Consider the following 27,018-nt stretch of genomic DNA (forward strand, 5'->3'; position numbering starts at 1 on the left):
TTATCATGAAAATGGAAAGGAAGCTTGACTGTATCTTAAGCAATTCTTTTAAAAGGGAATAGCAGTTGGACTGGTGATCCTCAAAGATACTGCAGGTTTTTCTTAGTTCGTTCTGTAAAGTAAAGGGAAATGGAATTTGAGCCTAACACAGGAAGGCATCTGTGTGTTTTTCTTTAACCAAATGGTGCTACTTTAAGCTATAGCCTTTATTTTGAAGTCTAAAGAAGTGCTTATGCACCTGATGATACTGTTGATTTCAAGTTCAAATAAGAGTGTTTTCTTGCATTTAGGTCACAAATAATCAATTAAATGCATATAGAAAGCCAATGTAGGTACGTTAGAAAGAAAGGAGGCCAAGCTTTCAGTACTGTTTGATTAAGGGCATAACTGGAAAGATTCTAAATACGGGTTAGAACAAGCAATTATATTTTCCAATTCTGTCATTTGGAAAAAAAATCTGAATGTCTTACTTGAATGTCTACCAAAATTGGTGTTAACCTTCCGAAAGAGAAATAGAACTAATGATTTGGTACAGCGCCAAACAATTAGACCAATGAATAGACATTATTCCACCAGCATCTATTATCGGAAATATCTGGATTTCTAAATGTCAACTAAATAGGCTTACCCCACCAGCTAAGAGAAAACTGACCTGACCTTTTGACACCACCTGTTCAGGAATGGGAATTTTTTAAGCATGCTATTCTACACAGATAAAAGGTTCACAAAATTTGACCTGGAAAGAATGGCTAAAGGAATTAGTTTTGTTTAGTCTAGAAAAGAGCAGACTGAGGGAGGATGTGATTACAATCTTCCAGTACGTAAAAAGAATGTTATGAAGATGCTAGTGATTGGTTTTCTGTGTCCCGTTCGGGAAAAGACAAGAATAAAGGTGTTTAATACAAAGCAAAGATACTCAGATTATGTATTAGGTGAAAAATTTCTAACAATGAAAATAAAGAACGTGGTGCAGACTACATAAGAAAATTGTCATCTTGTTAACTGGAAATTTTCAAGAATAATTAGACCAACACCTGTCATTAATAATCAAGGTTGCTAGTGATGTTCACGGTGCAAGGTCAATAGGTAGATGTGTTACATGATCACCTAACAATCTTTGCCCATCTTTCGTTTCTATAGCTGATACATTTGGCAAGGCACACTATTTTATTTCAGATTTGTTGTTACATCGGACATGAAAATATTGCATGTTATGTTAGATTGTTATATTGGATATGAAAATATTAAGTAGCTTCTGGTTAACCAATGTTAACGGGAGGCTTTTTATTTGTGAAGGATACTTCAATAACAAAATTAATAATTTTTAAGAATTCTGGCTACGTGATTAAGATAACAGTGTTAGAAGGATGGCAGAATAATAGGTAAGGAAATAATAAAGATCACGTACTGGCTTCGGATGCAGAATTCTATTAACAATAGCAGTGAGTTTGCTATTATGAATTTCTTTTTCTCTGTTACTCGAGAATTTTGGTATTATACATTGTTTTCTGGTTGAGGTTAATAACAAGGAACTGTAAATCATGATGAATAATCACCCCATACAGATAATACATGGAGCTGAAGCATGGCATACCCACTCGAAAGAACAGAAATAATATCAAAATTGTGGCATCTTTCCTGAATAGTTTGTAAGAACTACTAAGACAGCATTTCATAGTGTGATCCATCATCAGCTCAAAAGCAGCTGAGTAACAGTGAAAAAAAACCACTAGAGCGTAAGTTGTGTATAGGCCTTCAATACATATTGCAGATTAAAAGTGAAAGTGGGTGAAGGTTTTAATTCTCATTTCACGTTGGTACTAGTTGCGTGTTTGTGGTTGAAAGCATGACATGCTTGCAGTTGGTTTCTTATGTTTGATGTTGGATATAAGAGATTAAAGATATGTTAGACTTTTAAAGTCTTACTGAAGCATTTATTTAGATGCATAAAATAGACAGTAGCGTCAAACATCAGGGCTTTAATTTTTATGTATTAAACAAATTACCTGAATCGTAGCTCCCTGTATTTTCAGATTTTCTGTGAAAGAACAAGATAATATTTATCTCTTTTCCTTTCGAGTTTAGGAACTGATTATATTTTATTATTGCATACATTTTTGGGTTTGTCTTTTTTTTAGGTGCTGCACAATGAACTTGTGATGGAAATGAATCATCCAACAGCTGGGAGGATAGCTGTTCCAGGTTAGATGTTTAATTCTTTTCTCTAAATGGAGCTTGAAATTAAATGCTACATGACATCCTGAGTAGTTCTGGAACTCAGCTGAGGACATGACACATCTTCACATTTCACTCAGATGAACAAAAGTTTAACCAGGAAGACATTTGTGCTCATACTCTTTCTGGTAGCAGAAAAATGGGTTAAAATGTGTGTCAGAATAGCTTCTGGTTTTCATCGGTCAGTTGTCATAAAACATGAACATGGATTTGATAATATTTGCAAACTCCCACTGCTAGAAATATTACTGCTAAATCATCTACACAAATATGTGAATCTGGTTTTGATTTAGGTCTGTTTTGCAAGTTACACAGCCTTCTTTTAGGGACACTTCTGTTGTAAAAAAAAAAAACCAAAAAAACCCCCAAAAACAAAAAACCAAAAAAAAGGAGGAGGAGGAGGGAAGTTCGTACTGAAGGTTTCATCACACTACTTTGTTTAATGAGATTGGACATGAAGCTCTGCAATGATGAAGTCTTAAATAGCTATTTTGGATTCTCAGACAATACGGAAGTAATAAACTAGTCTTTCCTCTTTTAAGCTCTAAGTGGATCTGGAATTGGAGCTTGTGTAGCTTTACTTCCATTAGAGTTAGTTATGGAATGGGCTTAGGTTCATCTAGAGCCATTATGAAAACTCTCATTCAGATCCTTGCAGTTGGCTCTATTTTGACAACTGAGCCTTATCTGATAATCTGCTAGCTGTTGGGTCAACTTTTTCTGCTTCTCTATTCTCTTCTCTCTCCCAAGCCACACTGAGAATTGTTTCCTCTCTCATTCAAAGCACCATGTCATTTTTATTTTTATAACATCTTCTCCTTACATTGTGATTTTCTGTGCCAAATTCCACCCTCTGACACAGCATCCAGTTGTCATCAATTTCAGTTGACTGGAGCACATGTAGTGGTAAGAAGAATTTGACCCATAAAATTTATCTTAATTTGCACATCCTGGAATCACACTGGGATGCAGAAAGAATTATTTGAAAGAAATGAATCCCATATTAGATCATGTTTTCTGCATGAATAGAGGGGGTGTTTTGTGTGCGTGTATGTGTATGCTTCATATTTGCTCTTTATCACAGTTTGCATTCCACATTTGGTCCCACTAGGCTTGGATGTTTGGTTGATTGTATTCAAAAGCGCTTCTCTAATTTAGATGCACATATCTGGAAATAGTAATCCTTTTGTTTTAGTTTCTAACAGAAAAGTAATCCTGGTTTATTTATCCAGAATGAAAAGACTAATAAGGGCTTTGATTTAATTTTTTTTAAAGAAGTGGGCAGAAAAGCCTTGCAGATGGTAGAGAAAGCGCGTAAGGTTTTCATGTTGCATACAATGTATAATCTATTTTAGAGAAAGCAAATACTCCTTAAGGGGATAGGTTAAACTGCAAGAAGAGGAAGGAGATGAAAGGAATGTTCTAATGTCTGTCAGCAGCGATAGAATGTATTGGCAAGAGAGTGAGTTTTTACATAGGTAAGCCATAGTACTTCCCAAATCCTTAGTTATTTTTTATTTTATTAAACCAGTGACACTGCACTAAACTAAAATAAATCATCTTAATCTCTAATGGTTTGCCATTTAGATGGGCTTCTATGAAGAGTTTCTTATATTGAGGCAGATGGCTGAAATGATTATTGGATATTTTAGCAGGAAAAGGAGAATTCCTTCCTTTCCTGGCATGGAGGGGAGAGACAGGGGAGGGAAGGGTGAAGGACACTCATTCAGTATGAGCAGAATGGACCTATTGATATCACTGGAAAGACAGTGCATTACTCTGTCCAAAAATTAAAGTGCATAAGTGAGTTTGGGCACTGTTGGTGGTAGGCAATGGAAGTACCCTGAATTGTCCTGGTCAATGATATATTATATGATATAAGAGCATAGGGAAGAGTGTGCAGAGAAGCCCTCTGGTAGATAAACTGTTTCTCGATGACTATTTAAAATAGTAACACCTTTTTTTTTTCAATATGATTATATTTGAATATATTTTATTTGGTAGAGAAAAACTTTACTAAGCTCTCAGTTTCTGGTTCAAGGTTCCTTAAGAAAGATATTAATGTGAATGTTGAAACTCAATAGACTAAAAATGTCTCTCCTTAAAGAGACTGTGGAGACTCTGATCCCAAAATAAAAATGGGTGGCTGTTACTTCTTAACCGTATAAGCCAGATTTTAATGTGTCTTTTAGTAATTGAATTAGACATTACACTTGAGGCTCTTGACAGAGGTCAGACATGGGCTGCCAAGTAAAGTTGTGAGTGTAGTGACATACACTTACTGAGTGAGAGCATGCTGGCAGATTTCATCTCCAAATATCATGGTTGGCCTCTGTCTCTAGCATATTGGTTTGGAGTAGTTCTTCTCCAGGCATGTCCCCACTTTGAGAGTGGGTTTGAATCCGTACATGAATCCACACTTGTAGATCTTGCATCTTGACATTCTGAGGGATTTTGCCATTGACTTTAATGTAGTCTACATTTTTAATGTTGGACGTGGGATTCATACCACTGCTTTGCTTAAATATCTTTTGATATGGCTATTGAATTTGGTTCTTTCCACACCTAGTCAGTGCTTTCCTCCTTGCCTGTTTTTAAAATTCCTAGCCTGAGATACAATGTGTGCCAATAAATACATGGTAGGGTACTGGTGGAACTGGAGTGGGAGAAGTCACATTATAAAAAACATGTTTCTATTAATTTTTCGTTTCAAAATGCATACTGATGGTAGGAGAGATACAGACCTTGTATTTTGATATCTCTTGCTTCAAGTATTCATTGAAAAACGTCTTTGCACATATAAGCTGCTGTTACTATTAGCAAGATATCTTAGATTCAAGAATGGATTTGAAAAAGGGAGTTCATCATGTCTAACTAAGAACAACTGTATAAAAGATTTTAAGAAAAATGTGGTGGTTGAGTGATTTCATTAGGATAATGTTTCACATATACCATTCAGTATATTCATATCATGAAGCAATTCTAGAGCTGACTTGTCGTATCCATATACAACTTGACATATCGTATATACAGAAGGTGCAATAATGTGAGAGATCCTCGCTTGAGTCCCAAAGGCCTGGCGCTATATTGCACTCATTCTTGACGGGAATGGTTGATGTGGTTGCAGGGCTGTACTGGTGAGTCTCTTCTGCCTCTATCTCTGAAGTCAGCTTAATCATCTTTACTTCGGGGCAGGGCTCCAAAGATGATCAGGAGCTAAAGCACCTCAGGTGGAGAGGCTGAGGAACAGGGACTGGTTCATTCTGGGGAAGACGCAGCCTCAGGGGAGCCTGGCAGCAGCCCCCTGGCATCTACAGGGAGGTTATCAACGTGAAGACCTAGGCTCTTCATAGCAGTGCGTGGTGGGAGGATGAGAGAAAAGAGAGATTCAGACTGGATATTGGGAAAGTCTCTTTCATCATGATGACAGCCAGGCAGTGGAGCAGATTGCCCAGAGAGGTTGTGAAGGCCCTGATCTTGGAGGTTTTCAAGAAACAACTAGATAAAGCCATGAGCAACCTGGTCTGACCTCAGATCTGACCGTGATTTGAGCAAGAGCTTGGACTGGAGACCTGCTGACGTCCTTTCCAACTTGGATTATGTTCTTATTCTGTGATTAACCTCAGTATCTTCTCACTCTGCTCTGTTGTGCTTAGCCCTTTTCATAGAGATCCGGAGGAGAAATTACATAGTTTTAAGAAAATGGCAAATGCAGAGCATGGAAAGTACTTTTGAGGGCAAAAAATGATAGGGGAGAGAGGTTTTATAGAGTGCCAGATTGCAGATGATGCTGGATGGCACAGAGACAATACAGTTAAATGAAGGACAAAATTTCAAGAAGTTTTAGTTTCTCGGTTAGTGTTGAACTACTTTGCCAAAGAGTAATGGATGTTTCTGAAGAGTGATAGCATGTGGGTTTCTGTGAGCCATGGAGTAATTTATTCTGAGTTGCAATGTGGAGCATAATGGATACCAAACCATACTGATTTTGTAGAAAAAGCTAATGGGCGCAATGCAGTCTTGCCCAAACCTTTTCCATTATCATCTATTTTATATGGTTTAGGAAACTCAAATAATAATATTCTGGACTTCTGGATTATCTAATGTTGACTTTTAAAGCTGCCAGTTGTTTTTTTGTAGTCAAAAGAGTGTTTGTAATATTTCTTTTTTTAAAGGAAAAAACACAATGCGTTCAGCTGTCCCTAAAAAATTGACCTTTGTAGAATTTATTAACTAGCAGGAACCTCTGTGAAATAAACCTCATTTCTGACCCCTTCTAAGCCTTAGCGAATTGGGAATTTGGATATAAGCCTACGCTTTGGAATCATCTCTCATCAAACAGGAAACAATATAACTGTAGAAACTGTGTAAAACACCTCTTCCAGACAAAACAACTATTCTTAGTTTTGATAATGTTTATATTGTGCATTCTCCTCATCCCCATTTCCTGAGTTGATAAACGCTATTTCTGTCCTTTGGCCCGTGATCTGCATCAAGGATGCCTTTATTGCTCAGAAAGGCCAATTTCATACCTGGCTTCGTGATTTCCTTCTGTGCTCTTGAGATAATGTGTTCGGGGGACTGCTCCAAGCTCAGTTAGGAAAGGCAGTACAGGATTCCTCCTTGGCATAGATTTCTTGGACTGAATTCAGGCAATCTATGTTAATTAATCAACCCACTCAGGAGAAATGTCCCTTTTTCCGGTCTTCTCCTGTCACTGTGCATTACAAATATACTACTGAAACAGGAAAGACATTTTTTTCAGAGATAGGCTTTTCCTGTTGTATGATTCATTAAATGGTGTTGAGGTTCCGTGGAGACTAATTGCGATCAATCTCTTAGAAGAATGGTTTTGGAGAACAAGACGAAGAGGCAAGAAATCTAATAGGACTTCCTTATTGTGCCGCAGATTTCATCCTTAACCTTGGACAAATCACTCTCTGTGTCTCACCTTACTAGTCATTGGATTTCTAAGGGAAGGAAGTTCTTGGGAAAACTCTAAGTATTATTTTAAATATGTATTCCTATTTATTATGTATGTATGTATTCATGGTTATTTTCTCCGTGTATGGGGAAGACCAGTTGCAGTTGTAGAAATAACAGTGGGGTATCTACGTGTTTGATCAGTATATTTCAATACAGGGAGCAGATACAGCTGTTAGTGGTACATACTGTCTTTTTTTGAGCATTTCATGTAAGCGTAGTGGGGGAAGCTTCAGTAGAACTAGATATATGGCAAAATGACTTCTGCATGGGGGAAGTTTGCAGGAAATTAAGGAAGTCTGTACTCCAATCCATTGTTTCCTGCAGCTAGGAGATCCCACAATATAGGAACAACAACAACAACGTAAAAAAATCCCAACAATTTTTTTTTTTTTTTTCCAAGAACCTCTGCTTGAACTTCTGATCCTGTCTGCTTCTCATCAGGCAGTTTTTTCATATGCGCGTGTGTGCATGCATGCATGTGCATAACTGATGTTGATTGAAAAATTTTAATTTCACTTCACTATTTATGGTACATCGGAGACAAACAGCTTCACCGGCATTACTGTTACCTCATTCGCCTTTTTTAGTCATCAGTGCTGACTGTTTATGTCTTTTACATTCACAGAGCTGATTTCAATTTTGAGGAATTCAGGACCATTACAGGAACTCAGTAGAAATGATGTATGACAGCTCACTTAGCTATCTTCAAAATACTTTAAAAAAATCTTAATAAATATATAAACAATGTATTCGTGCTGATTGCAAAAGCAGAAAAGAGATGGTGGGAATGGCAAGAAATATTTTATAGCTTCAGTATTATGTAGAAAAGGCTAGTCTATGTTTTTAATGAATGATACTTTAATTTGGAATCTTTTAAGATTCCTTTTAAATTAAAACATAAGCAACAAACCTTTTCATATTTTTGCTCCTCTGTCATATGTTTCCAGAGTATTTCTCTACTGTATATTTTAAAATTTTCTATATCTACTGGAATGGTCTTAGTGCCAGAGTTGATGCTTTTAAAGTTGATGTTTTAAGGAAGAAAAGCCAGATGCCTCTTACCTAGTTCTGGGACTTCAGTTGTTGGGGGAAATTAAGAAATAGAGGGAGTCTTTTCCATCAGGCTCAGAGTACCTGAGTAACGACACCGACTGGGACCAACAGCCCCATGTGTTGCTCAGGCAGCAGCTCTCCAGGACTGTTGGTTCAGGGTGTCTGACTCTCCTCTCAGCAAACCTTAGATTTTTCTGTCTTTCTTTATGTTGTGGCAATCAAAGTTGTTTTTTCTCGCCTCACGTGTTTCTTTCAAGGACCTGACACTGCCGTATTGGGAGGGGAAATAAAAATCTTTCAGCGGACAAGTGGGGACATTTTCCTACTCTGTACATAATAAGTGAAGTAAAATGCTGGCTGAAGTTTTGCTGAGTGTTGATTGGTAATTATACTCCTACTTACTGGAGAATGTTTTCTTTATATTTTCCTCCGTGTGTCCTAAGATACACTCAGATTTCCTTTAAACTGGATGTAATAGTTTCTTACGGAGAGTAAACTAAACAGTATCACCTTTCTGATACATAGGGGGAAAAAAAAAGGTGAAGTATTAACTGACTAGCCAAATAAACTCATTAATTTCCCACCAATGGTGACAGTCCTCTAATTCAGCTTAGTTTAAAACTATTTTTTTTGGTTCTGCTTAAATGTGTTTTCCACTTCTTTCTATGTATGTAACAGTTAACTTAGAAAGTACTTTCTTAACCCTCACTCTGAAACAAGCACAGCCAGGTGCTCGCACAGTTCAGGGCGTGTGATTGCAAAGATATATCTGCATGCCTCGGGTGCGTTGTAAAACAGCCGAATTACTTCAACACCCATAAATTGTAAGTATATCTTTATGATCTTTAATAATTATTGGATAAGAAAAGGAATCTACTGTCAGCTAAAAAAGTTTGGTTTCATTAAATGTAAAAATATGTTTTAAACATTTAGACAATTTTACTTAATCCCTAGGATAACCGAGTATACTAATCCTCATTTGTGTTTCCACCATGTCGTCTTGACCCAAGCCCTGCCTCCCCGTGAATGGAAAGAATGACTGGACTTAAACTGTTTTCTGTGAACCTAGACTGAACAATTTTATGGTCATCAGTGGCCATTAGATCATGTAGTTTGCCATAGAATTTCATTGATTTACTCCTTTCATGTGCGTTTGACTACAGTTTGCCTTATTCAGAAGTCCTCAAGAGATGAAAAATTCCGCAAATATCTGCCTCTTTTTTTAAATGCCTATTCAGGTTCGTTGTTAAAAAACCCATGCCATGATTCTAGTTCAGTGTTACCTAGTTTTACAGACCAAGACTATTTTTAACATGACTTTCATGAGCTTTAACTTCTTATGTTTTCTCCCCATGAAAGTACTTACATTACAGAAGTCACATCCAGATGACTTTTTGACAAACTATGTAGGGTAATTTGCTCAGGTCTTTTTAGGTCCATTGTGTAAGCAAAATGCAGCTTTGTAACTCTGTCTTTTTTATTGCTGTCTGTGTAATGAGTATTTACAGGAAAAATTTGCAGTTGTATAGAGTGCATCACAAACCTCCTGCCTGACTTTGAGCAAGTCCCTTAGCGCAGGAAATTACATTTCTCACTTCTTCATCCAAAAAATTGAGATAATAGAACTCACAAGTAACTACAGAGCATAAATATGCTAATTTTCTCCCGAATTATAATAATGACCATATGTGAAATTTGATGCTATAGGATTGGGTAGAAATGGGGGGCAAAATGAGACTTGTACAGTTAACTTTCTGTTCAGTTGATTAAGAGCTTGCTACCAGTATATAACATGTACCTGTTCTGGGTTAGTAAATTTACATATATTTAACTTTTTTATCTGTAACTCCTAAAGTGGGGCATATTTAAGTTCTCTTAGTCACTGTGAACTTGCAATTATTTTTACTCCTCTTCCTTGTACTTCCCACAGCTCTTTCTAGTAATGTTCTGCCCAGAAATTAATCCCGCGTTGCATCAAAATCTATTTTAAAAAGACCGGTATTGCCTAACTTATAGATGTGAGGTACCTGCCCATGCAGTAAAAATTATGTTGATCTATTTAGCTGTCATGCTGCATTTCAAGCTCATGTCTAATTTGCTTGCCAATTTAATCCTGAAGATTCTGTCAGCAGGACTATTTCCAGATATGTATTTCCATTTCAGTGCCTGCATTTCAGGTTATTTTTCTTCAGATATGTTTTTTTTCCTAATATTAATAGAAAAAAGAGCAATGTTTTTGATGCTTCTTATCTCTCTAAATCCCTTTATGTGATCAATGAAGACACAATTTGAGTGGGTAATTTTGAATCCAACAGTCTTTTCACCTATTCTAAAACTTGTGCCTGGTATTAGTGTTGATATATTCACCAGCAGAAGCTTCCTTGCAAAACATCCCTGCTTCAAAACAAGAGTGGTGATTTGAACCCGAGCCTTGAATATTCCAAATGATGCCTTAATAATTTGGGCTATCAAAAATAAAGCATTGCTGCCACCTCTTTTCGCCCCCTGCCATTTTGTTAACTATTCTGGAGCTCTTTAGGGATTCTAGGAGGGTGGGAGAGTTTTTTCAAATGTTTTATGGCTACATGTGAATTTTTTTCCCCAGATTTTTATTTAGCTGATATTATTCACCAAATTTGATCCAAACTTGCAAATATTGTTTTGTTAAACATAAACTTTTTTTTTTTTCCAAATAAAACTAACTTGTCCATCCTATCACTGTGTGCAAAAGGTTTAAACCAAGACAGAACAGATCTTAATCCTTATCTTAATACGAGGTCTATTGAAAACATTAGGCATTGGGTCAAGACACGATTAGAAAAATCTTCCTGACACAGGGTCTGCTAAGGTATGGAACAGAGGCCTCTTGAAGACACAGAATGCCTATTTCTTTGGCTGTCTGAAACTAGACTGAATGCAGCAATAGAAACAGTTTACCCATATAAAAAGCAGATAATTGTTCTATTAAAAGGGATTGATAACTTAATGAATTTTAAAATTTTGATGTCAGCTCATTGCTTTAAATTAAAGTTGTTTAGAGATTGTGCCTGTGGCAGGCCAATAAAAAATTTATATTGATTTGTGTGTAAGTAGAGTGTTCCTCATGGGTTTTGAACTGGATGCAGAGATGAAATGAGGCAGAGGCTTGCAGATTAGAACAAGCTTTTTAATATTATTTGCAAGCTGTTTTTAGAAACATCACAAGGAACATAAAATTAGGCACATTTGTGAAGAGAGGCAGTATGATTTACAAACATGTGGGGCAAACAAAGTTTCAAAGCTGATCATGCACAAATACCCAATTCCAGTTGTCCAACTTGCACATACTGAAAGCACAACTGCCTGCACACATCTGCTGTTCCCAGCCCACGAACACTGACATGCTTATACCAGCTTGTACAAAGTCATAGCAATTTCATAGTATTCTAAAGAAATTGCAAGATTAGTGCTAAAAAATGAGGCTGCGTTGCTTTGACTATGAGATGTAGATTCCTGTGAGTAAATCTATGATGAAAACTGTCCTGCAATTTGCTGGGTTACATCTGGGAATTGCTTTCTCTTTCTTGAAGAACTGGGTAGTCCCTTTTCTGCTGGAGTTGAGCTAGTGATTTTTCTTTTGAACCAGGTTAAGTTCTGGTGATGCCGTGCAGCCATTTCTTCCTAGGTTTATTGTCCATGTGGTATGTTTTTTCGGTGTCACCTAGTTTGAACCATTTTGGATTACTGAAATGGTCAGTGAACCCCGGAAAACACACAGTTTAAAAATGGAAAAAAATTGTATGACGGGGGTGTGCCTCAAATATGGGTTTCGCATAGGGAAAATTGTGAAGGTTTCAGGTCTCATTCCTCAGCCAGAACCTAACCATCATCTGGGCTCCCAGCACAACCCTCTGTCTTGTTCTCAGCTACCTGAATCTTAAGAAGTTGAGAAGCTAAAGCGAAGCAGCTTGGGGGGTACTACCCTGGAAACATCAGTGGAATCTATGCTGTGCCCAGGAATCAGAAGGAGTTGTGCTGATAGGAGAGAAATTAAAATAGGACCTACGGAATGCAGGACTACACTCCTGGAGAACAGGAGTCATTGTTAGGGCTCAAATCTCACCTTAGGCAGGTGCAAAATCTAACAGCTTTGACCAAGAAACCGGTGGTTCACAGCAAATGGCATAGTGTCAGGGTAGAGAAGAGAGGGCTTGCGCTGAAAGGACCATGCTGATGAGAAGACACGGGCAATGAGTTGAGGAAGGAGGTGATAGGAAAAAAGTACAATGAACTGTGGCCTTGCAAGCACCAGCTGGTGCAGACAGTTCCCCTCCTTAAATTGATCCTTGCTAATTGGTGTCAATGGTTAGTCAAACCAGTATTCTGAATTTCAGCCTTGTAGTACTTGTTACGTTTCAGTGAAACTTCAGTGAAAACTTCAAAATCACAGGTCAAATTGAATCTTGGTCTGAGAGAAAGTAATGATTAGAAACTCTTTTGGTTTCATGTGTGGTTTGTCTCTTGGGATATAAGTTTTTGTGGAAGTGCTTAGAATAGTTAATTTAGTAAAACAAAAAACTTTGCAAAGGTGATCACTTTCTATAAAGTTCTATTAGATATTTCCTTAATGATATAGGGAGTTATATACTCGATCGTGTGAATGTACCACTTACTATTTTGTATGTGCAAGCCAGGTGTTTAGGTAAATAAATGAAGAGTGTACAGTTCAGTTTCCTTTGAATATGCCTGTATTTTAAAATCTCTCCTTCACCTCCCAATGGGGAACCCTTTAGGGATCAGTAAATTTGGCAAAGGAGGCTGTTTTGGCAAACAGGCTAGTTCTGATATTTATTCATACTTAGGGGAATAAAGAAAATAATGATGGAGCATAGATTTTTGTGTTGGTAGTATTTACGTTTGCTACCTTCCTAGATCTCTAGAATAAGGACTAGTGTTGTAATTCTTGAAAGGGAATTTTTTACTTCCTGACTTTTCCCGACTACTCACAAATCAATGTCCCCGCTGTATTATTTAATAGTTGTTTTATCTCAAAACTGAATGCACAGTTTAATAACCTACCCTTCTATTCCTCATTCTTGCTTGGATTTCCTGAGAAAAAAAAACCATAAGAAAATGCTGATGTATCCTTTTGCTCCTCATAGGCTCAGGTACCATACTATAGCTTTCACCAGCTCTAAAAGAGTGTTGTGAGAATATGTGGGTGAAGTGTAACTTTGGTATAGCTGCATAGCAATGTTAGATTGGAGGATAACATTTTAACCCATCCTTCAAGTACTTCTGTAATACTGACACTGTAGTGAGGGGAAAACAGGAGAAACTGGGAGGAGTAGCTCAGAATTTAATAGAAAACCCTTGGTGTCTTCCTATGAAGCCATTCAACTTCTAATAGTCGTTATTCTGACGTATTTTATGTCTTTCAAAATGTTGGCAAGTATGGAGGTACCTTGGAACCTTCCTTCCAGTTGACTTTAAGAAAGCAAGCAATACCATGCTTGCTACTTTAACATGACTTTTAGATTCTCACTGCTAGATGGTTCATCAGTTAGAGCAGCATCACCCACCACCAGCTGGCATGTGGCAATCTGTTACCATTTCCATGAATTTGCATTTGCTTTCAAGATTTTTCTGTCAGATGTCCTCAAGTCTCAGTTGGTTGTTTTGTTGGGTTTTTTTGTTTGTTTGTTTTTATAAGGGAAGTTTACAGTCAGTTGCTATATAGTGAGGCCTAGTGTAGACTTCTAATCTTCATATATTTTCAGAGATTGGTATTCTTTTCCCCAGGTATACCCAGACGTGAATCAAAATGCTTCATTGAACGTATTTTGAAACTATAAGTCTAAGTCTTATCTGATTCTTGGAAACCAATATTATACTGGGCACCAGCTCCAATGAAATAAAATACTATACTTCTAGAACATAAATACGTATTACACCTGCATATCACATATGAATGTATACTATATACTCTTACAGAACAAAACAGTCTTGATACCCATGGAGGTTATTTGATGTTAAACTGTAGTGAGAGAAGAATTAGATAGTTTTGATGCTATAATTTATAAGCAAAGGTGATTCAGAAAATTCAAAAATCTGAATATTTTGTGCTTCAAATATTAACCTTTTTTTTTTTTTACAAAGTGTTGTATGGAGGAAGTTATTGTAAGTGAAAAGAAAGCTAAGACCTGGTATGATGTTGCATTTTTATCTGCTCATCTTTGAGCGGTATTTATGTGTAATTATAATCATCTGTGATATCAAAGACAGGAAAAAAAAATCATTATTTCTTTATAAACAAGATTTCAAATATTGGGTACGTTCAGGGAATTTATGTGCTCTGATGATTCATGGCGATTACATTGTTGAAGATAAATGCCTTAGAAAGTTGTGGATAATTTTTAAACTCAAGATGAATGAATTAAACAAATGTTGTCTTATTTACAGTAAAGCATGTCCTCAGTAAAAGTGCTCTGCTCTTTTTCGAAGACTTGAGTTCTATTTTCAGGAGCTTTGTCATATAATTTTTCTAAATTTACTGTAATTAATGAGAAGTAACGATCAGTAGTCAACTTAAATGTACCATAAAATATGGAACCTAATATATGCAAGATAAAATTTAAGCATTCCAGTTCATGGTACACTTTGTAGTGTATTGACTGATAATTACACAGAGATATTAAGAGGATCCATTTGTAGAGGCACTTTAAAAAGTCAAGAGGTAAGATTGAAAACTCAATCATAATTTAGGAAATTTCTGTCTTCTAGTGCTTAATGTCTTTACCTGAAGAGTATTTAGTAGTTTAAAATTTACTTTTATATTTGAGTAGTGTAACCATTACCACCTCCTCTTTTGTAGAAAGAAATAAATCCTGCTCCCAGTGACCAGGGCATTTGAACCACCACTTTGGGGAGGAAGGACTGCGTATTGGTTTGCTCATCATGCTGGGATAATAGCTGATTCCCACTTCATTGCTGCTTTTAGCTACTTAACTAGAAATACCTGTGGGCCAAAGACACCAATCCAGGCAGGAATGTGATTATACAGATGTAATTGGTGTACAACTCACACAGCCTTTGAAAAACTTAGGACTTTTGATTATAAGTTGGCTTCTTCGACCGGTCTCATATTTCCAGTCTTGCCTAAATACTGCATCTGTGAAACATAATGACTGAGGCATGCTGGCAGCGAAAGCAATTTTGTCCTGAACTTTAAGATATAATGGGTATAAAGTTCAATTACCAGTGGTGTTCTCCCACTGGTAACATTCAGCCTATAATAAAAACCAAGGTGATTGAATGGAGTCACATCCATGTAGCTGTAAGAGAGGTACGTAATAGGAAAAAAGGCAAATTATTAAGACAATGTACATTCACCAGAGTGCTTAACACTGTTAGGTGCCCACTCACCATACAGGATATGACATAAATTGTATTTTCTAATGCTGTTGCATCTATTTGACAAAGATGAGAAAATATATCAAACTAGTTCTTCGTTCCTCTGTACTCCTACTTCATAGGCACAAAACATGGATTTAAGCCATATATGTTATGTATTGTGGTTATGTTATCTATATGATGCTGAGATTTATTTTGTCTGTGTAAACAAGCAGGTAAGTTTAAATTTATGCGCTTTTTTTGTATTTTGTTTTCTGTTCTTGTGTATTAGATTTTATTGCCCCCACCTCCACCCAGGTTTCTTTGGCATTTGGAATGCCTTAACTTTTGGTTAGCCCTGAATTGGTGAGGCAGTTGGACTAGATGATTGTCGTAGATCCCTTCCAACTCAGCTATGCCGTGCCGTGCCATGCCATGCTGTGCCATCCCATTCCCTGTGCTCACCATGAGTTAAATAACGATGAGACTGTTATTTGCCTGAAATGCCAGGGGGTTTTCAGCTCCAAAAACACTTTCAAGGACAAATAACACAAAGATACAAGTACAAACAGGATATTATTTTTATTTATGTTTTTCTGAACTGTTTCAGAGCTGCTGCTCACAAGCACTAACACAATGCGCGTGTGTGGCCAGGAGTAGGATGATGTGTTCTTGAGTTTAGCTTGAAAAAACATCCCTTGCAGTCTGGCAAAGGCAAGTCGCAGAGCTACAGAAAGTAGCAGCAGGAATACGGGGCAAGCAGTCCATGTTTCCTGAAGAGTAAGAACGTGAAGAATGAGGATCTGGACCGACGACACACAAAAAAAGAAAAGAAGAAGAAAAGATGTGTGATACTGTGGGGTGTTTTCCAAAGTATGACTTGTAGTAATGACAAGCACACTTTTCGCCTTCCAAAACTCGCTGCGCCGCTGTGCTTCTTGTCCAGTGATGCATGGAAAGTGCTCCTGTGCCTGCCCTGCGCTTGTATTGCCGGCGGGGAGAGCTGAGAAGTGGCAGCTCCGGATGGTGCATCAAGCCTGGAGCCCTTCCAAGCAGCGTCTGTTTTGCCCAAGCAAGAACCCCATGGAGCCAAGGGAAGAGCGGAGCTCGCTCCCGCTCCAAGCTTGCCGTGGGCAAGAGAGCCCGAGAGAGCCAGGGCACGAGTGGTGCCTTGGAGGTGCAAGAGCAGCAGGCAAGAACCAAGCCGAAAGGGCCGCGAGGAGCCCTGACAAGGGGCTGTGCTCAATGCCACAGAGGACAAGAAGCAGCTCCCGGGGGCACCCTGGGGGCCCCCTGGGAGTGTAGAAAGCTTCCTCCCCCCGGATGCGGGGCACGAGGGCCACCTTCGTGGAGCAGGAGCAGCAGGCTCCTGGCCAAAAGGGCCCAAAGGAGCCCTGGCAAGGGGCGCTGCTCAGTGCTGCAGAGGAAGGCAAAAAAACCCCCGGGGACATTTGCTAGCCCACCCTGGGGGGAAAAAAAATCCTTCCTCCCCCCAGCTGTGGGGCACGAGAGGCCATCTTCGTGGTGCATGAGCAGCAGGCAGTGACCTGGCCACTATGGAGCAGAGGGGCCTGACAAGTGGCCATGCTCAATGCTGCAGAGGAAGGCAAAAAACCCCCGGGGAGCAGTGCCAATGTGCCCCAGGGGAAAATTCCTTCCTGACCCCAGCGCTGGCGATCGGCTATTCCCTGAGCATGTGAGCAAGACCTGCCTCCTCGTCCCGCAGGCTGGTCATGCCTCCCAGGAGATGCCCAAGCCCTATTCTCCCTCCACCTGGAGCCATCTCAGGGGCTTCCGAGAGTGGCCACGTTCCCCCGGCCTGATCGACCTTGAGGGCAAGAATCCTTTCTGTGCCTGGCAGGACACCAGTGGGTGCTCCAAAGCCCTGGCACCCCTGGAAAACATCTCTGCATCCCATTTCTTACGGTTGCTGCCCCTGGCTCTGCAGGGGATGTGTACGGTGATCTCTACAGTGCTCCTCAAGATGGCATTTCCTTCGTCTTGCTAAGGCTATCCAGTTGAAAAGGCCTGATAGCCTCAGGCACCTCCAGAGGTTAGTGTTTTTTCTTATATCTCCTGAGGGGCTTGCATCTGTTTTCCAAATGCTGAAGCAGGATTTTCATCCATCAGATGGGCCTTGAATATGACCCTGCTGTGAGCTTGCCTTGCAGTGAAGATCCTCCAGCAGCCTCATCCAGCCTTCACTCTTCCTCCTTCACCCCCGCCAAGTAATTCCACTGGTTCCCAAAGGGCTTCCTCTCGAATGTCTTCAGGCTGCCCCCAAGCCAGCTATGGCAGCAGGACACAGGAGGAAGCTCCCTTTTATCCTGCCCCAGAACACTGTGATTGCTGCGTTGCCAGGCAGTGGCACTGTGACGCGAGGGTGACAGGGCCCCCACACGCAGTCCCAGCCACCGCCCCTCCACCCAGCATCCTTGGGAGGAAGGCTTTGGGGTGATGGCCCCGAGGCCATCCCTGTGCCCAGGAGGCCCTGGGGACTGTCCCTACCCTTGGTGGCCATGCACTGGGCACAATGCTGGGTGTCCCTGACATGTCCTCTGCTCTGTGCCTGTACCACAGATTTGTGATTCATAGTCACTCTGTGATATCCTCATGCCTCCAGGAACATTTGCCTACTCCAGTGTTTCCAAACTGGAACAGAAACTCATGGTGCTCCACCTGAGATTTTGTTACGTATTTCTACCCTGTAGTTCTTCACACAGGGTTTATTGATGTAGGGAATATCTCTTCTGTCACAGAGCTTCAGCTGACAGGGAGGATGGGGCCCATAGAACTGCACCTGAGATAGAGCTTTTTCTGCCTCATGGATGCTGTGAAATCCAGAATATGATGTGGACAAGGAAACCTACATTTCTTGAATGATGCTTTTCTGCAATATAAATTTATAAAGACCTGACCATGAACTTCACTCTTTCATACATTTGATGACAGCAAAGCATGAGGGGTGGAGCCTGAGAGATGTGTTAATGAGGCTTTTTCCCATCAGTAGCCTACTGGAGTCCAGCTCCATGCAGTCACGGCCAACAGATCCAGCCCTTCACCAGCCAGATGAAGTGGTCAGGCAGTTAGACTAGATGATTGTTGTAGGTCCCTTTCAACTCAACTGTTCTGTTCTGTTCTAATTTTAAGACATCTTCATTTTCATCTTCCTTATATCTTCTGTCTACCTGTGTGTCCACCCAGGTCCCTTCAAACTTATTTACTAGTAAGAAAGACCTTTTTCTATCATCAATTTAATTCTGTCCTTCCATTCTAGCATTAGTATCATGGATGTATCCCATGGGGCATGTGAGATGGGCACCTGACAACAAGACAGCCTTTGTGAAATCTCTGGTGTAGATTGGTTCTCTGACATACAATGGAAATGGCTCCCTGAACTATGAAAGCGTCCGGTCCGGGCTGGTTCATAAAGACAAAATGCATTATTCTTTCCCCTACAGTCACAATGTGTCCAAGACCAGCAGAGGTTAAGAAACTGGGTTTGTTTGGCAGATGTTTCTTGTTATTCTGCCAATTAAGTCAACAATAGGTATTCATAATCCTAGGGAGGCTTGGAGGTCATAGAAATTACAGGGCAGGCAGAATAGCTCATGTACAAATAGCTGAAAAAGAAAGCGATCTTTTGGGGATTTTTTCCCCCTCCTTTTATTCTGCTTGTCCTAGGGGCTGTCACCAATCAGTAACATTGTGCATTGGCTTCCCCCCTTGGTTCTGGCTGCAGTGTTCAAGGTCCTGAATGGCACAAACTTTGTCTTATTGTTGCAGGGGAGATGGTCTTCTGCAGTTTGACTTACGCTTAGCTTTCGGTGCTTTGTATGAGTATTAAAACATTTTTCTCGGCAACTAGTTTAAAATAAATGGTTGGAATACTTGCATTCTTCAGAGAGAATGGGGAACCTCCCTGGAATGAATACAGCAGTTGTTTTGAGTCAGCACGCTGTGTAATGCAGTCTTTTATTACCTTACCAGTGTAGAGAAATTCATTAGATTCTTACTCTTGGCCTTCTCAAGTATATCCTTGCTCAGCAAGACATGGAACTGGCAGAGAGAAGCGCTGATCTTAAGAGGAAAAAGAGATTTGGAGAAATGATCAAAGAGCTGGTTTGTGTGCTTGGGGCTAGGGTGTTAATGGCGCTGGAAGGATCTCTTCAGGTAATTCTCTCAATAAAGTACCACTGGACTTTATAAATGTGGGGCGCTCTCATTTTATTACCCCTTACGCAGTAAAGAACAGTGTGACACAACAGTCAGTAGGGTGAGACTTACAGCAAGAATAAAGCATTACTGAAAGACAAATAAACCCAAGAGCTTTAAAGGAAGAAAACAAGTAGCCATGAGGCAATGAACAGCCGTGAGACAGTAACTTCACTAAGAAAGCTGAATTTCCATATGAAAAAAATCCTTATTCAAGCATAACAGTACCAATATATACTGAATAAAGCATTGACTGGGGAGAGTAAAGACAAGAAAAGTATGATAAAACATTTCTGCTATTGCTTCTGGTGAAAAAGAGAAGTGAATGAGACATTGTTGGTACTAATTATACCTAAAGCACTGTAGCAGCTGATAAAAGTATTTGGTGTACTGTGACCCTAGAAGGAATGCGACTGTGTTTTTATCTGAACCCAAGAAACAGAAGGGGGAATAGATGCCTGCCTTACAGTCACATACTCTGGCATCCACATGTACTTTTGGAGATATAAAAGATTGCTTAATGAGAGACAGAAACATATATGGGGCAAATGATTCCAGCATACAGGAGAAGCTGTTGAAAGAAACGGAGAAATTTCTTCAAATGGCAAGGGCAGCTGAACTCTTTAGGAAAAGGATCAAAACAGCGTTATTAGTGCAGAACAAGTTCATAGGGTCAAACTAAAGGAAATTAGGAAGCAGGACAGAGACAGACTGACCAGGAATGCAGGCGTCATGATGCAGGGTATGTACTGAGAGAAACAATTCAGAAGACAGAAAGAAAACTCTCTGGTTCCTGGAGAAACACATAAAAAGCAGAGAGCATAGCAAGACTTTCTGTCCAGTGTGTTGCAGCTCGGGAAATATAAAAAGTGGTAATAGAGATGGAGAACGTAGAGATTACAGTTAAAAGAAAGATTTCTTCTGGCTGCCTTGCATAGGTCCAGAGAAATTAATTGCACGGAAGGATGCAGAAGAAGGACGCCAGCTATTCTGTTTATTTTTGGAACTGTTCTATCAGTTCTTAATCAGTTGACTCCAGTTGGATGGTGAAGCCATCAGCAGCCTAATCCTAAACCAGTTAGTGGCAACTTTAATCTGGAGGATTAGAATCAGGTATTTAGAATGCAGGTATTTGAAGTTAAAGAGCAAATGCAGCCTGTAGAGAAGAATCCTGAAAATCAAGAGATGTTACATGTGCAAGATTGTAATTTCCTGAGCACGACAGAGGAGAGAGAATGGTCACTGTGTGCTTTCTCAAGCATTTTCAGAAAAAGTAAGATCATATTTCAAGGAACCAGACACACACAAATCAAGTGGAAGTCAGAAATAAGCCCCTGTATGGCGAGATGACTAAAATTCACTTTTGTTCATAATGGCAGAGTAATGACAAAAAGTTGATAACTCTGCTAAGAAATGACATCGTTATAACCACTGAAAGTTTCAGAGAATGACTTAGATGCCTAATTAATGCTGAGGACAATTTGGAGTAAACTGAGGATCTTCATTTAGCCAAACCGCTAAATATATCATTGTAAAGAAGTTGCTGCTTATCACCACTAAGACAAAAGACTGTATAATCTATCATCTGTTTAACATCACAGATTGTGAGGCTAAGACTGAATTTCACCACTGTTGTGGTCCATGAGTCCATGAGCCATGTGACCACACCAAATACACCTTTTAGATGATAATTACCTGGTGTAAATGCTTTTAACCTGGGCCCAACATCTAAGGTGTTCAAATGCAAATTGAAACTGGGAAGGATTCCCAGACTTGTGCTTGAAGCTGGTGACAGAGCTATTAAGAATTAATGATCTGACAAAAGAGACAGCCAATGTCACTATGTAATAAGCAAAATATGAGATTGAATGTAGACATGCAGAACTTGAGAAAAACTGCGTTGTTCTCTGTTAGTTGACATCTAGGGAGATGGCAGCAAAACCCTGGAAAAGTCAGCACAATTAGGAAAGCACTCAAAACGAAAGGAGTCGAGTCGTTTTTAGTGATAGTGATTTTTTTTTCTGGAATTATCAGAGGTCTTTAAAACAGTGAGGAAAATCAGAAGGCAGGGACTGCTCCTACGACTCTGTAGGGTAGCTAAAGCAACATTATTTTGTTCTAAAGGAGGTTAGGAGCAGTGCTAATGCAAACCAAGCAGCCCAGAACATTACTTAAAGACAGGAAATAAAAAGGAAACATAGAGCCATGCCTTCTGAAATGCAGTTCCCTCAGTTCACCTTTCAGCACTAGGCAGCACTGCTGTCAACTATCTTTTTTGCCCAAAATCTGCTAGAAGGAGCCTGGACAAAACTGTGGGTTTGTACTTAGCTTTGTTTCTTCTTAAACTCTATCGGTATGATATGAAAATAAGGTACCTCCCAAGAAAATCCCTGCCTGTGGCAGACACACTGAGCAGGATACGTCTCTTCCAGAAAACAATAGACATGATTTTATGGAACAAAAACTGCATCTCCAATGGTAGGCTTCAGGCAGCCCTCTGAAGAGCAGGCAGTAAATCAGCTCCGGTACCAACCATGGCAGTCTGACGGAGGCATTGCCACAGGAGGTTACTCTGTTTTACTCTGTCAGGGATGAGCTGTACGTGCAAAATAGGGTTTTGTTTGAAGGGGACTGAGCAGCAATCCTGGAAGGCGTAGAGGGTGTTAGAGCGCGAGCCTGAAATACACTTCAGACCCCCTGATAAAGGTCTGCGTGAAATGAGGCAAGCAGTTTGTCAACCAAGTGTGTATGCCCGAGCGGGAGCACAGAAGTAGCAGTCTGAGGCGCCCAGACTTCTGACTGACAGCAGGAGGCTGAACGCAGCTTCGTGAAATATTGGCCCTGGTAAAAATGCTAAGCAAAAAAATAGAATAAAACCTGTTCCGATGGTGAGACAAGCTCACTGCTGCAGCTGCTCTAAGGCTTGCTGGAGGGCATACGAGCAAAGACTCTGACGGGAGTTAAGGCATATCTAAAAGCATATTTTGCAAGGTCTGGAATACCAGCATCTGACTGAAAATTATCCATGCCTGGCAGTAGATTTCAAACAGTTTAGCACAGAATAGGTCACTTTAGCCTGCGTGCTCAAAGAGCAACAGGAGAGTCAAGTTGGCAATGAAGAGCTTGTTAACAAGAACGGTACAGGTGAGTAGTCCTTACTTTGCATTGTTCAACTAACACATTCCAGTATCTCGTCACCTTCCCTCTATCATCTCCCTTTCTAATTTTTACCTTGACACAACTATACCAAGTCTGCAGTGCAAAAGGGAAACAATAGAGAGTGCAATGAATTAGTAAAATCGGTGAAAAAAGTCGATGATTTGATAGCACTGTGTAAGGAAACAGGTGTGGCCCAATCATAAAAATCCGCTTGCAGCAACAGCAAAAACTAAAGGCTCCGGTTAGGTAGCAGAGGGGATTCTCAAGACAGTACCCATACAAAATCAAAATCAAAGTGATTTGATTCAAAGTGATACCAAGGGAAGCAAAATAAAGAAGTTAGTGTAATTTTGTTGCTAACAGAAGCTCAAAATCTCATTTCTTTCAAAAGTTGTCATAGTTTGCTTGAAGGAAAAGTAAAGTAAAAATTCATATGGCTATGGCAAAGCCAACGTTAACTTACACTCTTGGTTCACTGAGTTTCAGCATAACTGTTTTGCAGGCTGTTTTGAAGGTGTTCTGTGGTCAGAACTGGTACAGTACAGCTGTAGCTGCGGGAGAACGCAGCACGGCTGTGGTGTAGTTGTTACCCCCATTCCTGTGCTGTGTACCCCTAAGCTATTCAAACAAGTCTCTTATAAAAATAGAGAAAAAAAACCTTATCCCTAGAGGCACTTCGAATTTGTATCTGCTTTCACCCTGTACCCTTTGCGACATCAGGATAAACCCCCAAAAGTGAAAAACGTTTTTGCCTTCTGGTGTCGACTCCTGGGCCCAAGAGACGAGATGCAGCTTTCTTCCATGAAGGTGTCTGACCTGGCAGGTTTGCTTTGTTGGTCCTCGGTGCTCTTTCTGGCAGAAAAATGTGGTGTGTGTTTCATGCGGATTAAGTAAAGTGTCATGTTCAAAACCCCATTCTGGAGAAACAAGCATTTCATTAGGCAGCTGTCTGGAATCAACTTAATATGTAAAAGCAAGAAAGCTTGAGAGATTTTAGGGTCTCTGAATATGGCTTTTCTTTTTGTTTCACACAGTTACGCTTATGCGTAGATTGGCTTTTCTGAAACGTCAGGCTATCTTTTAACTAACGTATGTTTCTTGGTCTGAGTTTACCATGGCTAAAATCTCTCTCCCAGAAAAGGGGAAACATCCTTGCAAACCTTGCTAGAGAGTGGTTTCATCACTCACAGCCGTCTCAGGGTCGAACCACTTTGTTGAACAAAAGCAGTGAAGTGCCATGACTGCTAGTCCACTGTACTTTGTGTTGGCCTCTGCTTCCACCCTGGATTTAATAGTTATGGATTCCTTTGGATGTGGCATAGAGGACTTGTATTCTGGATCTGTCCGTCAGTGTGTCGGTTCAGCTCCAGAAGTCTGCACAGCGCTCTCCTGCAGCTCAGGGCAATCTGCGCGGCTCCCCAGGCCCCTCGCTGTGTCGTGGAAAGGCCGGTAGTGCGACATCTCCCTGACAGTACCACAGCTGTGCATTGACAAGCAGAGCGGGATTCGCAACAGACCCCTTGGGAGGCAGTTGTACACCTTTTACTGTGAAATTTCACGAGACTCGTGGGACCTTTTCTCTTCATCTGCACTTTATATAGCCTGCCTGCGTACTCATATTGTGTTAGACAATGTGTTTGGATATGAATGTTTAACCACGTATTTAATGTGTGGTTAGACATGAAGAACTTGGCACATGATACACAAGGTATGTGCAGATTAAATTATATTAGAGAATTTTTTATCCCACTAGGGGACACAGAAGGTTCCGATCTAGTATTCTAACTTAGAGTAAACCAACCCTATTAGAAATATTCTGAAAATTTTGAATAAAAGACTTTTTAACCAGTCAAGTGGTCTTCAAGGGAGTGTTGGAAAACTATCATTTGGGACTTGTAAAAGTAGGCTGGACAAAGCATTAACAATAGAGTTTAAAAAAAAAGAAAAGAATGACAATTGGAAATAATTTGCAGTGGTGGGAGAGGGGAGCGTAAATGATTTCTTAGGCCTTTTAAAAAAAATCTTATAATTTTTAATTATTTCTTTGAAAGGTTTCCCCCCTGCTTTAATGTAATGAATTCCATAGCAATGATGAGTATTTAGGGACTTTTACCAGGGAATGTTTAGAAGAGATGATGAATGATTATTGGCTTCAGTTGCTAATTGACACAATAATCCGTGCCAAGGGATTCCTCTCGCCTTTTGAAACTATATTCTAAAAAGGAGAGAGAATTGATTTGTTAGATAACACACTCATGTTAAGAGACTAAGTGAAGCAGGATGGAGACTCATGGCCTCTCCTTTTTTCTTAAGACATTGCATCCTTCTTGGCTTTATGTTTTTTGTTTCTTGTAATTTGTGATAGGAAAAAGATATGTAATTTTAATGTACAACCTATGACAATAATTTTAAGATGCAGCTTCAGTCTGCCAAAAAGATGAAGCTATAGGAATAATCCTACAGATATTTTGAATGTGTTGATTTTTTAAAAAACGAGAAAGTGCACAATCAAAACAGGTTTGCCTAGCTACCTTTTCTATAAAATCACTAATTTTCACTCTGAAGAGGTCAGGCAGATTTATGGAATAAAATAGGGCCTCAGGCCATGTAACATGATTGTGAGCTAGTCAGCCACTCATTTGTGCCAAGTAAATTTTGGAAATTATTCTCCTTTGCTGACAGTACCCTCATTACTGATTGTGTAGAGTAATTTATCAGGCATTTCTTAAAATAAACCGTTCATTTATGCTAATAGGACTTGGCAGGGAGGAAAAATTGGCAGGACTTGAAGTTCCTAGTGTTTTTCTTTTTTAAAACAAAAACTGTAAAGTCCTCAGTATTTTGAGCAACCGTTATCACAGCCGTGCATACAGTTTATTAAAGTGACAACTAATTGCATAATAAATTTTAAAAATGGGAGAAAATTATTCCTATGTTAAGTTTACAAAAGCAAATAGTTTGGTAGTATTGTAAAAGTACGGTCATTAGTTTCATACTTGGGCATTGTTTATTGGCTAAGCTTCTGGTATTAATGAATCACTTAGCATCTTTTCCATGACTCATCTATTCTCAGTGCAGTACCTCATCTTGAAATATCTCTTTGTTCCTTAACCCTCCTGTATTTTCTGTTTGGTAGGTCCCTCCAAGGAGATGTTTTCTTTCTGCTTCCTAGTGAGGCTTTGATCCTGCAAACACCCATGCACGTCAGTGACTACTGAAGTGAGTAGTCCTGCTGAACCTACGGAACTGGACAATGTGTACAGTTACTCGCATATACAAATATTTGTAGGACCCAACTGCAGTCACTGTACAGAGTTTAGCTCCTATCCTTTGCAGCTGAGCTCTGGAGATCTTTAGATTTAGATCAATACTTTTCACGTTCAGTTGTCTTCCAAAAAGAATTTTGAAATACCTCAGTTCCTGAAAAAGCCATCCTTCCTAGCCCACAAGAAAACTTCCAAAGCTCAAAATAAAAAGAAAGTGTGTATTGAAACTCACAAATAAGGACTGCAGCACTGATAAAATGACAGCTGTAGCGAATTGTGACTCACCAAAAAGCAATGCTTTAATCCAATGCCTGCTGAAGTGTAAGGGGAAGTCTTCTGTTAACTTCACTGGTGGTTAGATCTGGTCCTTATTTAATAAGACAAAGCTAGATATATCTCCAATTGTACATAAATTCTGTGATAAGTTTTTTTGCCGTGTTCAGTTTCCCAGCAAATGGCAAAATCTGTTGCATCTTCAAGCAAAACTAAACAGTGATGTTGTTGTTGCTTTTTAATGCAAGTAAATATGGCAATGAGTAAATGCAATTAGTACAGAATATACTGTGCTTCTTACTATAATAACAAATTGAGCATGACACATTGACCCCAAATTTTCATCATGTCTCAGCCTTTAACTGCAAATGCCAGAAACTCAAGCTGTGTTTGCAAAGAGAAACAACTTAAAACAACCAACGGCACCTTAAATTGGAGATTTAGCCCTAGGTATTTTTTA

General features: G+C 39.6%; 1 protein-coding gene across 7 annotated transcripts in view; it reads left to right on the top strand.

The window, feature by feature from the left end:
- The window catches only part of SUGCT (succinyl-CoA:glutarate-CoA transferase), a 336,115-nt gene that overhangs the window by 281,112 nt on the left and 27,985 nt on the right, over positions 1–27,018 (top strand). For 4 of the 7 annotated variants that reach the window (XR_012585571.1, XM_074575598.1, XM_074575603.1 and 1 more), the window contains one exon: positions 2,139–2,202. Coding sequence is in view for 5 of the 7 variants with exons in the window: in XM_074575598.1 (XP_074431699.1) it covers positions 2,139–2,202 (64 nt within the window). In the remaining 2 variants the exon portion in view is untranslated. Of the gene's footprint in view, positions 1–2,138; positions 2,203–26,155; positions 26,239–27,018 lie in introns of all 7 variants that reach the window. The other 3 variants (XR_012585572.1, XM_074575600.1, XM_074575601.1) reach the window with 2 other exon arrangements.

The sequence above is a fragment of the Larus michahellis genome, chromosome 2 (assembly GCF_964199755.1).
Source record: "Larus michahellis chromosome 2, bLarMic1.1, whole genome shotgun sequence".
NCBI classification, from domain to species: Eukaryota; Metazoa; Chordata; class Aves; order Charadriiformes; family Laridae; genus Larus; species Larus michahellis.